The sequence below is a fragment of the Acanthisitta chloris genome, unplaced genomic scaffold (assembly GCF_000695815.1).
Source record: "Acanthisitta chloris isolate BGI_N310 unplaced genomic scaffold, ASM69581v1 scaffold5567, whole genome shotgun sequence".
NCBI lineage: Eukaryota > Metazoa > Chordata > Aves > Passeriformes > Acanthisittidae > Acanthisitta > Acanthisitta chloris.
This window is the reverse complement of record NW_008684189.1, coordinates 58999-74016: the sequence shown is the minus strand read 5'-3', so window position 1 is coordinate 74016 and position 15018 is coordinate 58999. Positions and strand designations below refer to the sequence as shown.

The 15018-nt window shown below is 35.8% G+C and overlaps 1 protein-coding gene across 4 annotated transcripts in view; it reads left to right on the top strand.

Annotated features, from left to right (window-relative positions):
* CEP170 (centrosomal protein 170kDa) overlaps window positions 1-15018 on the top strand; it is a 75028-nt gene that overhangs the window by 53642 nt on the left and 6368 nt on the right. For 2 of the 4 annotated variants that reach the window (XM_009079233.1, XM_009079232.1), the window contains 4 exons: window positions 3789-4023; window positions 8537-8684; window positions 10127-10294; window positions 10579-10667. In XM_009079233.1, the coding sequence (XP_009077481.1) occupies window positions 3789-4023; window positions 8537-8684; window positions 10127-10294; window positions 10579-10667 (640 nt within the window). Of the gene's footprint in view, window positions 1-3788; window positions 4024-8536; window positions 8715-10126; window positions 10295-10578; window positions 10668-15018 lie in introns of all 4 variants that reach the window. The other 2 variants (XM_009079234.1, XM_009079230.1) reach the window with 2 other exon arrangements.

Sequence of the window (15018 nt, the reverse complement as noted above, 5' to 3'; positions counted from 1 at the left end):
ATTTTTTAACTGGTTTATTTAGGTTATACTTTAGGAAAATCTGAATTGCTTTGAAAGTGGTGTAATTTTCTAGTGTATGTATATAGGAGTTTGTGTATATATATACACATCTCCTGTTATGTACAGGCCACTACACAGTACATCCCCCCTTTCTCATTAGGTATATAATGCTACTAGGCATGAATGCATCAAGTTATTGATAATATTATTTATTATTCTTAGATCAATGTATTCAAAACATCTTTGAATAGAATGTGTTACTTATATGCAATATATAAAAATAGGACATAGCAGAAGCTTTTCAATCCAAAGGATTTAATTCCTCAATTTAATGTTGTTTCTAGAAAAGTCAACAATTTACTTAATTTTAGCACTTCTGGAAAATGCTAATGAAGTGCTTGACAAGAGTGCCTCAACTGTTTGAATGTGTTTTACTTCAGGCACATTTAGATAAGGCATAAGAGGGATGTATTTTCTTCTCTCTCTGGAAATAGAAAGACTGGAAAATTAATTATTATCAATAGAGGGTTTGGATTTTTGTTTCTTTTACCAAAAGACTGGATGCTATCAAAGTATTTAATATGTTCCATGTGTTATCTCATCAGAGGTCTGTTAACATTACCAGATTGCAGATCCTTAAACATGGGCAGCTTCTTAAACAAAGAGAAAGTTATTTCTGCACTTCCCAAATCAATGTTTGGGCATACATACCTGTAAAAAGAGGCCAGAAAAAGATGTTAATGCCTTGTGCTTCATGTGGATGAATTGCAACGTAATAGTTAGTTGTCAGAGCTGTCAGCATGTCCATAATTTGAAGAATCATTTTTAAGCCTTGATGCAGTGAACTATTGCTTACTTTTATATGAAAGGGTGAGCAGATAGACAGAACATCTTGGTGAGAATTGCTAGCATTAAAGTAATTACTGGGGTGTTTCTGGGGCAGGAGGCTTTATAACTGAGAGTGCTGTGGAGACAGGTGAAGCAGAATTAGTAGTTTTATAGCACAAACAATACAAGATGGGATCAAGGCACTGCATCATCAAACAGTAGAGTGTGATCAATAAAAACAGAGAAGACCAAACACCTGCTTCACAGCTGTGGAAGAGAATTGAAGATGATGTTACAGGAGTTGTGTATTGGGAAAACAAACAGCAGGGTCAGACCTAGTGCAAAAGTGCTAAGCTGCAACTGTAAAAGCATTGAGCCAGAACAGAGAGACCTTGAGCAACTAGTGTTGGCAGCTCTGCTGCCTTGCTGACCTAGCTGTCATTGCGGATGGCTGGCAGATAGGTTGATCAAAGCTGTTGAGGTAACTGTGGAGGGAAATAAAAAAAGATTTGATGGTGGAGAGAAAACCACCCTTATTAAGCACATTTTAGTATTATTGCACTACTGAGCACCAACTTTCAAAGTCTTTGAAATGGATGAACCTTGAGAAGGCAATGCATCAATGAGAGTAGAATATTTTTTAAGGAATATATTCAATAAAATCTGTGCTCAGATCTTAAAAGTGAGAGTATAGTGTCCAAATCACCAAACCTGCCACATTAATGTGTTGTCAGGACATTGTACTTCTCACAGAGTAGTCACTAAATTAGGTTTGTATGCTGATTATTTTAGCCAGGGTTTTGAGGATTTTCTAATTCCTGGTACTGATATTCACAGTCTTTGGTGTCTGACAATAAGTAATTGCATGATAACTTCCAGAAATCTACATAAACTAGAATGACAGTTTGGGACTGCATAATGTATAAACAGTATTAAAAGCATATATGTGCAAATGTATAGCTACCTTACTGGGAAACATGCTTGGATATTGCTTGTCATGAATCATACAACTTTGAGATTTTTACTACTAGGTTTACAATAACTTTTTCCTCATATCAATGAGAAACCTATCAATAATACATAAAACCCAAACATTTTAAAGCCTTAAAATTTAATGGTCTAAAAAAATGGAGAGTGTTTTTATGATGTTATTGTGTCATTTCAGTTAGTGTCTCTGAAATGTTTAAGCCTTTACAAAATTCAGTATTTTTGATTGAATGTATAATCTTTTCCTGAAAAAGTGTGGGTGCAAAAGAGGACCTAAGACTAATCTCATCAATATATTTTATTTAAGCAAATGCTTCTAATCTGAATGTTTTAAAACGAATTAACATGATAAAACACTATTTTGTACACAGAGAAATCCAAGCTTCTCCCAGACCCAGATCCTGATGTTGAAACTTACAGTGGTAGAGTACTAGAAATCAAATCTGTTTCTGATATTTCACTTCTCATTCAATTTTTAGTTTTTAAATATATTGTTACATATGCTCATTGTACAGTGCTGAGTTGCTGGACTAGCTCACTTGAGGGATTTTAAGATAGATTTTATATTAATTTGATGCATAGAATTTGAACAGAGACAAAGAATTTAAACAAAAACGGATGATAAGATGTGGGCCCAACTCATAAAGCTCTTCGGACTTCGGTCACACATTGCTTGCATGCTATTGATGGGGAAATGTGCTTTTTCTGCTTATGTTATACTTCCCAAAGATCAAACAACTTTGAAACTTCTAAAAGGAAATCAGTCAGTGATTGGAGAGACATTGGTATTTTCTTCAATAAACTTAGAATATTAAGAAAAAAGTAGAACTGGACACGACTTGAAGCTCAAACTTGAACCTGAAAAAAATTACACAAGCATATTTTTGATTTCAGCACTTCAAAATGCATTATTTATGTGAGGGAAGGAATGTAAGCTTATACACCAATGTCATATTCTACATACGGTAATCTTTAAGAGCATTACACAAGTCTTTTCTCAAGGCAAAATTGCTTTGATTATTTATTACTTGAATTCATAATTATGTATGCTTCATTTGTAATTTTTTTTAATGTTCCAGGAGGAATTGTTATTACTTCTTGCATTTTCTAGTACTAAAACCAATATGCATTATTTGAATCTATTATTTTTAAATTAACAAGAGTTGATCATACACTTTTTAAAATTTCTACAGAATTTATAGAGCCTCTAGAATGTCAGTGAGTTTGAGGGATTAAATCCCCTGCAAGAATTTAGCAAGTTGTGGGGATGAAGATTCCTTTATGCTTAGTTGTATTCCTTCCTGCTGGGAATGTTTGAGAACTGTTTGAGAACATGGCTATGTAGTGCTTTATGTGCTACATGTGAGAAGATACATTTTTTGCTCTGAGGCTGCTTTTTTTAGTAGAGGTGCTGCTCATTTTTTTAACACAATATTCATTGTAGCATATTCTTTTTTTTGTACTAAACACATAATCATAGAATCATTAAGGCTGGAAAAGACCTAAGCATCATCTGGAAGTTTTATGATTTCCTTGTCTAAGCATACATTCCAGGCTTGGTGCCAGCTACCTCCTTCCTTCATTTTTTTCTTGTATCACATAAACCTTGAATGAAATTTGGGAAAAAATCTGCAGAAAAAGTGCAATCTGACTATATAATTTAATGTTAATGAATTGGGCCCTTGTTTTGTAGTGGAGTTTGCTTGACCTCACGTGCAATTACTGGCTTTTACATCTTACTTCACTCATCATTATACAAAGAGCATCAGTTTTATGTTTTTATTAATCAGTATTTATTATTTAACACAAATTTTTTAGCTTTCTTTTAAAGATGTAGTAAATAAACCTTTTGTGAGGTACCTGGGGATTGATAAGGAATAGTTTTGTATTTTTGTGATGTTACTGCTATAATAGTGTTTTTCTCTTATTAAAGATGCAATAATAATTCTTTTTTAATAATTAAACTAATTTAGTAAGTGCAAGATGGAGGCGCTTTCCTACAGATTATGCTTCCACCTCAGAAGATGAATTCGGATCAAACCGTAATTCCCCTAAACATACCCGTCTACGTACCTCTCCAGCCCTGAAAACCACACGACTGCAGAGTGCTGGGACAGCAGCTCAAAGTAGCAATACATTCAAGCACAGAATAAAGGAACAAGAAGACTACATTCGTGACTGGACTGCTCACCGAGAAGAAATAGCAAGGTTGGTTCTAAAGGAGTACCTCTAAAATAAGAAACTGTGGTACCCAACCACTGTACAAGTGCATATACAGGAGAAAGAGAGATAATAGATTTTCTGTATCACTCTTCTTAGGAGAGACTGACAGAATATTCACATTGCCTGCTCGTATCATTCTAATGGAAAATGGTAGTAATTTCTGACTGACGGTAGCCAAATTCCAGAATATGAACTTTTGGTTGCATTAGTGGGACTTGCAGAGGTACTTTGTGTAGAGCTTCTTAGTGCTAATGGTGTATTTCCAGAGGCTGAAGTACATGTGATTAAGTATTACCTTTACCATTCATATTGAGGTACAAGTTCAGATCAAGGTGTAGGTGACAGAGAGAGTGATTTTGGCAATGTGAGAGACCATGTTCTCGTTTTAATTTTTTATTTATCAAGACATTATTTCATGTTAGATACTTTTGGATTTAAATCATGTGTACTCATCAAGAAGTAATTTCTTTTTGTTGTGAGCTCTGTTATTGCTAATATCACTCTGCTTCAAGTGAACCAAGGAGAGTCTACATTCTGGTAACAAATTATTCTTATATTATGTAATACCCAGGCCGTGCAAACTTCAGATAGCTTGCACAAAATCAATAAAACTATGTAAGTATATAAATATTATTTCATACTTAGATGCCAATGTTCAGGTTCTGAAGCTTTTCACAGAACTTAATTTGGAACCCTGAACAAGAAAAGTGTTTTTCTTTTAAGATTAATCTAAATACTATAGAGTATTTTCTTAATACTGTGGAGGTGTGAAGCATTGTTTTGCTTAGTGTGATTAATTATTTTTTGTTTCCTCCTCTTGGTAATATTTTTCAACATTTATTTTTCTAGTGTGGTCTGTGCAAAGGGAAAATATCTAAGGGAGTCACTCAGTACCTGGATAAATCATGAAAGAAACATCTTCAAAGTCATTTTCCTAAACCATCTCTTTCCAGGAATCTAAAGTTATAGGTTATAGAGAGGACTGTGTGTACATGGGGGAAAATTTGATATCCAAAACATATTACTTCCTCCTTACAAAAAGTACTGCTGAACATCTACTTCAGTGAAACTTCTTGGTACATTTTGCTCATCTGTGAGAGATCGACACTGGAAATAATTGACAATTCAGTCTAAACTTACTTGATGGTTAGGTTTGCAGGTTTTTTTCTTCACTTGGGATTCTTATCCTTTTCTGCACTGATATACTGGTTTTAAATTTCTTTTGAAGGTTGTGTACTTAGCCTACCTTTTCAGCTTCTTTATTTTCAGTGGAAGTGGTGAGAGGCTCAAATCAGTGTTGCCAATTTTGTGGGTTATATAGAAATGTCACACAAACTGCATTAAATGAGCATATTTAAGGTTAAGAAAGCTAGCACTCAGCATCTGAGAAATTCCAGATTACTGTCATCTGTTGTCACTGCTTCCAACACCAGTTTCCTTGGTTAGCCTCTGCTGAGTCCCCCGTGCACTGGGTCACTAGTTGATCATTTCTGTGCCTCCGTATATATTCATACTGATTCACATTATAGCTCTCTGGCTTTAATGTATGTTCTTTGTAAGATGATTTTTGTCTCTGCTCCCTTTGCCTTGCTAACCATATTCTCTATCATTTTCTACTTTATTGGGTTTTTTCCATCCCAGCCCTCACAGTCCAGCCTTTATGATCAGAGTCCCTTCAACTCTAGAGATTTAAAGAAGATGAATAGGTGGTTATATGTTCTCATTAAAATTGGATGATTTCTTTTCTTCTTGTTGTTGCGTAACTGATTAGATTAGGCAGGTGTAAGGATAAGCATTTCATACAATACGTGCGCAGTTGTAAGTAATGTAGAGACTGTATGACAAACATTTCATTGCACCCATGTTACCATCACATTGTATTTCAACTGGTCTTCCATGGTTGACCCAGTTTGGACTTTTCAGAGACTTCAGATGTTAATAAAATTGAAATTTTCAAAGAGGTGTTTAAAAAATCTTAATGAAATAACTAAATTTGATCTAAAGCCACTTTGGCCTGGAGGAAATATACACCCTCAGAATAAGAGGAACTTGACATGTATTTTATTTAAAGAATTTAAAGTGTCGTTACAAATTAAACTGACTTAGTGTAGGAAGTCTGACATAGTAGATTAAGCAGAAAAATGGTTTTGGTAATCAAGCAATTCAGCACTATTACAGATATCTTAGAAATGTTCCTATTTCATTGTGAGTTTTCTAATACTGGGTATTCTTTTACTACAGGTAAAAAAGGAACTAGAGTTCCAGGCTGTAGAGAAAGGTGGACATGCTGTCCCCGTCCCAGGCCCCATGTTCTCACCTTTTCCTTTGCATTGGAAACTATGTCTGTCCCTTATGTAGCTGTGTGAGTCTGCTCACCGAGTGAATCGAATAGCAGTATTTCCTGGAGCAGGTTGGGGGGGTTAGGGAATTTGAGGTTAGTTTTGGTTTTGCTTCCCTGAATTGATTTCCCTTCCATGATTGCTAGGTCTGATGCGGGAAGTGGTAGAAATCTGCAAGGCAACCTCTAGTTTCAACAGAGTAAATAAACAGTGTGTACCTAAAGCCTAAGTCTCTTGTCCTTGATAATACAAAATATACTCCTTATGCTTAAGCAGTACTTTCTAAGAGTTGATGTAGAATTAACTGAAAACTTCATTTATGAACAGTCAGGTTCAGCTCTCAGCTGGTTTCTAATTTTCATTTTCACGGTGCTCTTTGTTCAGTGCTCTGTCTATATTCTTTCTATACAGAAATGTTATTGAGTACTGACTATAGTTTACTGTCAGTTTGAAAATAATTCCAGATTTTGTTCACTTGACTGGTGTTTGGCTATGATAATTGTCTACCAAGTTGCCTGCAATCCATGTTAGAGTTATTTATTCTGATAGTTTCAGGATTCATTTGAATTCATTTTTATATAGACATTTGACATTTTATGTAATTTTGATTGCTTGTTAAGAGCACAGTTGAAGTGGCTGTGGCATGTTGAAGCACTCCTGATTTCTATGGAGAATTAAGTCTTAGTTGATTGATATTGCTTTTGATTATAGTGTTTAGTGACATTTGCCTTCTGGAGAATTTGCTGATAATTGGAATCTCCTGGGTTTTATTTCCTTCACAGCTATTCATTAAATACTAGAATTTGTCCCAGAAATTCAAATGTGACTATTAGCAACTTCTCTATTTAAGAAAAATGTTAGATGATTGTGCAAAACAAAGGAAGTAGGCATTTGGTATCGCTACTACTTAGAATATTGGGGTTTTAATGGCATGTGTATATAAGAACACAAAATCTAAATTAAATTTGACCCAAAAACTTAGATTACATTAATTAATGTAGTAATAAGCATTTATCATATTTTAATTTATTTAAATGAGCAATTGACTTGTTTTAAGCTTTAGTATTCTAGTCCTTGATAGTTCAAATTCAGAAATACTGTCTCGAGTCATCATGGGTAATTGCTATGTATTCTTCTACAGCCTTATCCCAATTATATGTGTACCTAAGCTGCACAAAGTTTAACTTCGTCGTGGATTGCTGTTGGTTAGCCACAAAATCCAGTGTCGTAATTTGACCAGAAATTTCTTCAGTTATTTTTCCCTTTTTAATTGAAATTCTGCTCACTCAGTCTTAAATTATCTCTAGGTCAACAGTGTCCATTCTTTTTGACGTGAAGGCCAAGTGAAAATAAAGAGCAGAAGGAAGCTCACCTTGAACAAGCTCTGTCCAGCTCAGTGTGTGTCACTGTCACATGGCTGTGCTCCTCCTTCCACTTGAGTGGTGGGTGGTTCGCTTCACTGAGTCTTTGGTGGTGCAGAAATAGCACTGTTGACCTCTATGCCTTCAGTCTTCTCAGCCAGAAGTGTGAAAGGGGATCACTTCGCCGTCTGCTCTGAATTCTAGGTCTTCTGAACTGTGTGATCCAAGCTGGACATCCAGGGTGCTATAGTTAGTAGAGGCTTGTAGCTTTTGCTTTGCGGGTTTTTTTTAATTTTTCCCTTCTCCTTTTGGGGGGTCCTGGGGAGGAGTAGCACAAGTAGAGCTAGCCAAGCTTCCATCCTGTGCTGAGCAGAATACAGAGAAAAGCTATTTTTTTGATATGGTGGATCAGAAGAAAGGAAAAGGAATCTTCATCTGAGAATTCAGATGTATTTTTGTACTGCTATCATGTCCAGATTTTTACAGGTATATTCAATTTTTCCCACTAGAAAACTTATCTTGATAAAAACTGAAGATTTAGGGTATTGGTCTGGAATTTCAGGCATGTAAACAGCTTGATCTGAGCAAGCTGCAGGGCTGCTAGATGATCAGAGATCCTGGAGAAGTTTTTTGGCAAGTAGGTAAACTAAGGTATAAAATGTTTTCTGAACATCTCAACTTTACTGCATGTACACAGGTTATCAGGAGCTAGAACTTACAACCTCAAAGGCTGCAGGTTGGGCTTTTCTGGTCCAAAAGTATTTATAGGGCAGAATGTAACACTCTCTTTATTACTAGGATCAGTCAAGATCTGGCTCTCATCGCACGGGAAATCAACGATGTAGCAGGAGAGATAGATTCAGTGACTTCATCAGGCACTGCCCCCAGTACCACAGTAAGCACTGCTGCCACCACCCCTGGCTCTGCCATAGACACTAGAGAAGAGGTAGGAGATCTTCATGGAGAAATGCATAAGGTTCTTCCTTTTCTTTATTTCTTTTGCTTTTAGCATTTTGCATAGCCTTTTAAGTTATTTCCACTCAACCTATATGCATGATCTCTACATTGTTTTTTTGATTTAAAGTTCCTTTACATTTCAACAAACACCCCAAAAGTTATTCCATGAACACAGCTTGTCGAAAGGATGCATACTATCTGTCTGTCTCTTTTTTTCCACAAAACATAGGACAAGATAGTTATTTGTTTCTTGCTTGTCTGTAGCCTTAGATACCATTGGAGACTATCTAAGTGCATTTAGAGATACTAGTGTGTTCACACAGATATATATAAATGTATACATTTAATTCCTTGCATAACTATTAAAAACAAAAAAAGTCCCTCTTTTCACAGGTAACATAAAACTTTCATCTTCTGAACACTGAAATACTTAAGTACCATCAGTTAACTTTAGATTTTCTTACTTAATAACATTGTCAAAAACTGCCTTGAAATAAGTTTGCCTTATGCTTCTAATAATTCTTATTTTCCTTAACTATCTCTGGTGTGCTGTTCTATGAATATATTGACTAACTTGTTCTAGTAACCATCACAGGTCTAATGCTGGTAAACATGTTAATCTGAATTTAAATCATCACTTTCTACCATAGTACAATTCATCGTGATAATGTGTTGTAAATGTTTACTGCATTTTTTTCTTTGTAGTATTCCTTTCAAAATGTGTTTTGGTCATTTTTGTGTGCATAAAGTTTGGTTAATGCATTAGTTTACTGTGGTTAGTTTAATACTGTCTTTTTCTGTGGAAAAAAAGATATAAACAGTAATAAGAAATCTGTGTACTCAGAAAAATTATAACTGTACTCACATAGATTTTGTTTTTAATTCTCAAGGACTATGGCTAGACTTTAATGAAATAAAGTTCTCATTTTCTCAGATCCAGTTAGATCACTTCAGTTTTTTATATTACTAAATAATTATTTCCTTCTTAAAAAAAATACAGTACTTCGTGTACATACTGCAGGTGGCAGTATCTCCTTTAGGTAGTATAGGTCTTTGTGTAACAATATCATCTGAAAAAAACACCTAAATTTCAGAGTACTCTGTTTAATTCCACAGATATATTCCATTACTTGAAGTAATTAATTATTCAGTGCCAGTTTATAGGTAACTATTATGTTACCTGCCCATAAGCAAAATTTCTGCAGGGTAGTCTTAATTTTGCCACACGTCTGGTATTTGAAAAAAACCCAAATATTTGGTTTTTAAAGTGTTCTTACACAACACGTGCATCATTTTATATTATACAAGGCAACAGAAAAATTTATATTTGATAGGCTTTTTGTAAACTGTCTCAGGAAGAAAAAAATAGTAATCTAATTTTTGCACATATCCAGTAGGATTCATAAACTATGTTTTTCTTTTATCCCCCAGTTGGTTGACCGAGTATTTGATGAAAGTCTCAATTTTAGAAAAATCCCTCCACTAGTCCATTCAAAACCACCAGAGGGGAATGGTCGGCCTAGTGATGCTAGACCTCAGCTCACAGATGCACTTGATCCCCCAACAATTACCCGGAGAAGGACTTGGAGCAGAGATGAAGTGAGTACACAACAGGATTCTTGCTAGTAATGTGTCTGTTTTAAGCTTTAACAATTATCTCCCCACTTCCTATTTTAGACACTATTCTTTCTTTCCTACCTGTAGCAGATGACATTAATACTGGAAAAAGTTGTGTATTATTTTATTTGCAAAATGTTGAAATATTATTGTATATGATACTAACTGAAACACAAGTATCACTTTTTAAAGTTAAAGATACCAAAATATATGGAGTTGTTTGTATTTATTTCCCATTAAACTAATCACATCCTTTATTATTGCAGGTTATGGGTGACAGTTTGCTGTTGTCCTCAGTCTTCCAGTTTTCTCGCAAGATAAGACAATCCATAGACAAAACAGCTGGCAAGATCAGGTGGGGTTTTAAAAATTATTGTTATTGCTGAAAATGTCTGTTCTTACCAACATTCCCACTAGTAAAAGTGATATGTACTTAGCATCTTGTCTTTTAAAAAACAAATGGTACCCATGGCTTTTTTAGCGTTCAAAAAGATTTGAGATGAATACTCTTTTCATGATTCCTTCTGTTTATTTCATGTTATATGAAGAGAAATATCAGCAAAGTTTACATGGACAGAACAACATGCATCATAGTTCCAGCAGAAGAGCTGTTCCAACATATGCCAGTGGCTGTGCAAAATCTTCATGACCTCTATTCAAATCTTGTAAAACTTCCATCCTTGAAAGATAAGGTTAAAATGTTGCTCAGCTGTAAAATCAGGCCCTGTATGTTTGCCAAGTTGATGTAGGGATTCTGCATTTTAGGGAAAAAAAGCAAACAAATGGGACAGAAGAGAGCAGTTTCAGTAAATCCTTCTGAAAAAGAACTTGCTCTAAAGACAATGTGGTCACTATTGACTTATAAATGTAAAACAACGGATATAGAGATAAGGTTAAAATGTTGCTCAGCTGTAAAATCAGGCCCTGTATGTTTGCCAAGTTGATGTAGGGATTCTGCATTTTAGGGAAAAAAAGCAAACAAATGGGACAGAAGAGAGCAGTTTCAGTAAATCCTTCTGAAAAAGAACTTGCTCTAAAGACAATGTGGTCACTATTGACTTATAAATGTAAAACAACGGATATAGCCATCTGTCAGATTGAAAATTTTTTTTGCTGAGATCGTCAGATTCCTTCACTAAATGTCATCATTCCTAGCAGAAAGTGTAGGCACATCAAAAATGGTAACAAGTTACTCTATCAACAGTTCCATTTAACTGTAGGGAGTGAACGTACAACCACTCGATGACCACTTTGGTTGGCAAGAATAAAAGAAAATTCTAAATACAAATTTCAGGGTTGCATAATTCACATGTTCCTCTTCATGTCTTTGTGCAGTTAATAATTTGAAAATGGAATACATTAAAAATGAGAAAGTCGTTTGTCTGAACTTCATGCATAATTTTCTGAACGTGAGAAAATATTAGGTCTGTAGTTGATCATTTTGTCTAGGAAGTGTCAGATATTGAAATATTAGATAAAAGACAGATTACACACCAAATCACAAATTTAGATCAGCATAGGGTGATGTAACTAGTAAAAGCAGCAAAATACTAATGTATCTGAAGATTGTATTCTCATGGGAGTACCAAAAGAGACTTGACCATGGAAAACAAGAAGAAAAAAGTAATCTGTAAAAATGTATAAAACTGTAGGTTATCTGCCACTTCTAGTCCTGCTGTTTCTAGTAGGAAGAGTATCACTGAATGCAGAATTTAACCAATTTTTATTATTTCTGTTCTAAGCGTTTTTGTGTGTTGTTTGTACTGATGGTTACAGGTTACATTAAATTTAAGTCTTACAAATTTCTGATTAGTTTTCTGAGGTTCAGAGGTGTCAGCTACTTTGTAATGAATGTAATAATCATGTGATCATGTATGATACTATAACTATAAGCATGCCTACAAATATATATATATGTAAAGAAAGTGGAGTTATCTAATATAAAAATGCAGTAAACTTTCATTAGTAAGCAATTATTTAGCATATTCCCCAGGGCTGTATTCAAAACTTCCTTTTCCTGATACTCAGAATGGATCTGAATAAAACCACTTCATTCATATTTCATTAGTATTTTGAATCATATAAACAGCAGTAGTTTTAGAGTTGTTTTTTAGAGAACATATAAGACAGCTAGCAACTTTTACAGACTTTTACCTTCACTTCATTTTCATGTACGTGAGTTCAACCAACTGAATTGATTCTATTCCTTTTACTGGTGATAAGCCAGTTAAAATTTCTACCCAGAACAGGTACAAAGAGAATCAGTCAGGATTTGTCAGGCTGACAATTGTGGCTTTTTCCAGAATATTTGGACCTGAAAAGAGAGGAGAAATTTTTAGAGGCACCAGCAAGTCTGACTGGGGTTTTAAAGTCTTTCCTCAAACTTTTCTTACTCACCAATGTAAACCTGTCTTTTGAGAGCACAGACAGCACAAGGCAATTGCAGTCCTTACAAATTGCATCCTTTCTATCTGGGTCCATCTGGATAAAGACATGTTTCCTGTGAGTGTCAACACACTTCTTTCTGTCATCGTAGCAAAAGTTAGCTCTACAAAAAGACCAATTTCACTTTGACTAAAGTATTAAGAACATCGATACTGTCAGTTATTCTTGACTAGCAGATCTCTCAGAAATTTAAATGAGATCAAGTCAATCATGAAAATGAATTAGTAAGAGGACAAAATGAAATATATATCTTTTTGCCTGACTAGTTTCTTCCTTGCTTCCCCACTGTTTCTAATTTATAGATAATGTTGCACTGAGTTCTGTCATCATTCCTACCTTATGTTAAGAAATAGGTTTGAGAGAAGCTTTTGACACTGTATTCCTTGGCTAGATCCTCCCAGTGCTAGCCAAACTGTTAAGTTTCCTACATCCTTATCCTAGGATGGGATACAGATTGAACCAGGTTCAAGTGCCTGGTTATTTCACCAATTTCTCTGTATATTTGTAATTTTCTTCAGGATAAGGTAATAGGTTGGGTATTGCTAAATTCCCTTTTTATAATTTCGTTTTCTTTTCTTTGTATAGTCAGGTTTTTATTTGCTGGTGTACACAAAACTACATTATATTTTAAAATTCTGCAGCATTCTTGACAGGTATCCTATATTCTTTGCTAACAAATGATTGTGGTGGATTCTCAGGAAATAGATACGCAGTTTGTTTGCTTTTCTCTCTTTTCATAGAATCGCAGAGCGGTTTCTCTTGGAAGCCTTGGTTGGGACCTTGAAATTATTTAGATCCAACCCCTCTGTTATGGACAGGGACTCCCTCCACTAGACCAGGCTGCTCAAAGCCCCATCCAGCCTGGCCTTGAACACTTCCAGAGATGGGGCATCCACAACATCTCTGGTCAACCTATTCCTGTGCCTCACCACCCTCACAGTAAAGAATGTCTTCCTAATATCTAATCTAAACCTACTGTCAGTTTGAAGCCGTTGCCCCTTGTCCTGTGCACTACATGCACTTATAAAAAGTCCCTCTCCAGGTCTCTTGCAGGCTCCCTTTAGGTACTGGAAGGCTGTTATAAGGTCTCTTCGGAGCCTTCTCTTCTCCAGACTGAAAAGCCCAAATCTGTCAGCCTCTCTGCATAGGAGAGGTGCTCCAGCCTCCTGATCATCTTTGTGTTCCTCCTCTGGGCTGACTACAACAGGTCCACACCATTCTTCTGCTGGGGACTCCAGAGCTGGAAGCAGCACTCAAGGTGGGGTCTCCCAAGGGCAGAGTAGATGGGGAGAATCCCTTACCTCAACCTGAAGGCCACGGTCCTTTCGATGCAGCCGAGAACACAGTTGGCTTTCTGCTCTGTAAACGCACATTGCTGGCTCATGTCCAGTCTGTCATCCACCAGCACCTGTAAGCCCTTGTCCTTAGGGCTGCTCTCAATCCATTCTGTACCCAGCCTGTATTTGTGCTTTCATATGTTACAATGAGTTTGCAAGAATTTGCAGAGATGATGAAGGGAAGAGGCAGCTAAGTGTTGCAGTGAGAAGACCTGCATGGTTTAATCAGTGCTCTGCAATGTGATCCAGTGTCACTGGCTTACTTTTAGCAGACAAGTGCCTCTTCAGTCACGCAAAATCTAGACAGAGCATTCACGTCCGTGCAGGTGCTACTTGTTGGTCTCTACAATTTGCTGTGTGTCCTGCAAAGTGCAGCAAAAGAGCAGTGGGGATTGAGCACTGTCAAATAATATCTGCCTCAGAAAGCAGGGAAAGGCAAGAGCAGAAGGCAGCAGGCTTTTGCAAGTATGTTCTTTTAACATGAAGAGTATGGTTAGAAAGAGGAAGAGGAAAGGAGACTGAGATGAAGGCTGCCAGGAAGTTAAAATTAACTAAATGAAGAATTAAAAAAGACGAAGTAAAAAGGAAATAGGCTTCCTAAAGTTATAGTAAAAACAAATGAGCCCATCCACTTGATGGTCAAAATAATAACAGTTTCAAAATTTCTAATTACTGCTTTCATTCCCCCCCTTTTTTTAAATAAAGCAACCTATGAAATGGAAGGCTTTCAGATTGTAAGAGACAACTAAGAATACTATCTCTAAAAGAGTAAGACTGAAAACACCATATATGCAAGCAAAGTCAATAATCACATAGACCATAGATAGAAGTATTTTAATATAACATGAACAAGCACATAAATGAAAAATCACACAATGTCACAATAGCTTATATTTTTTGCTACCAGTGCTGTTTACTGGTAAA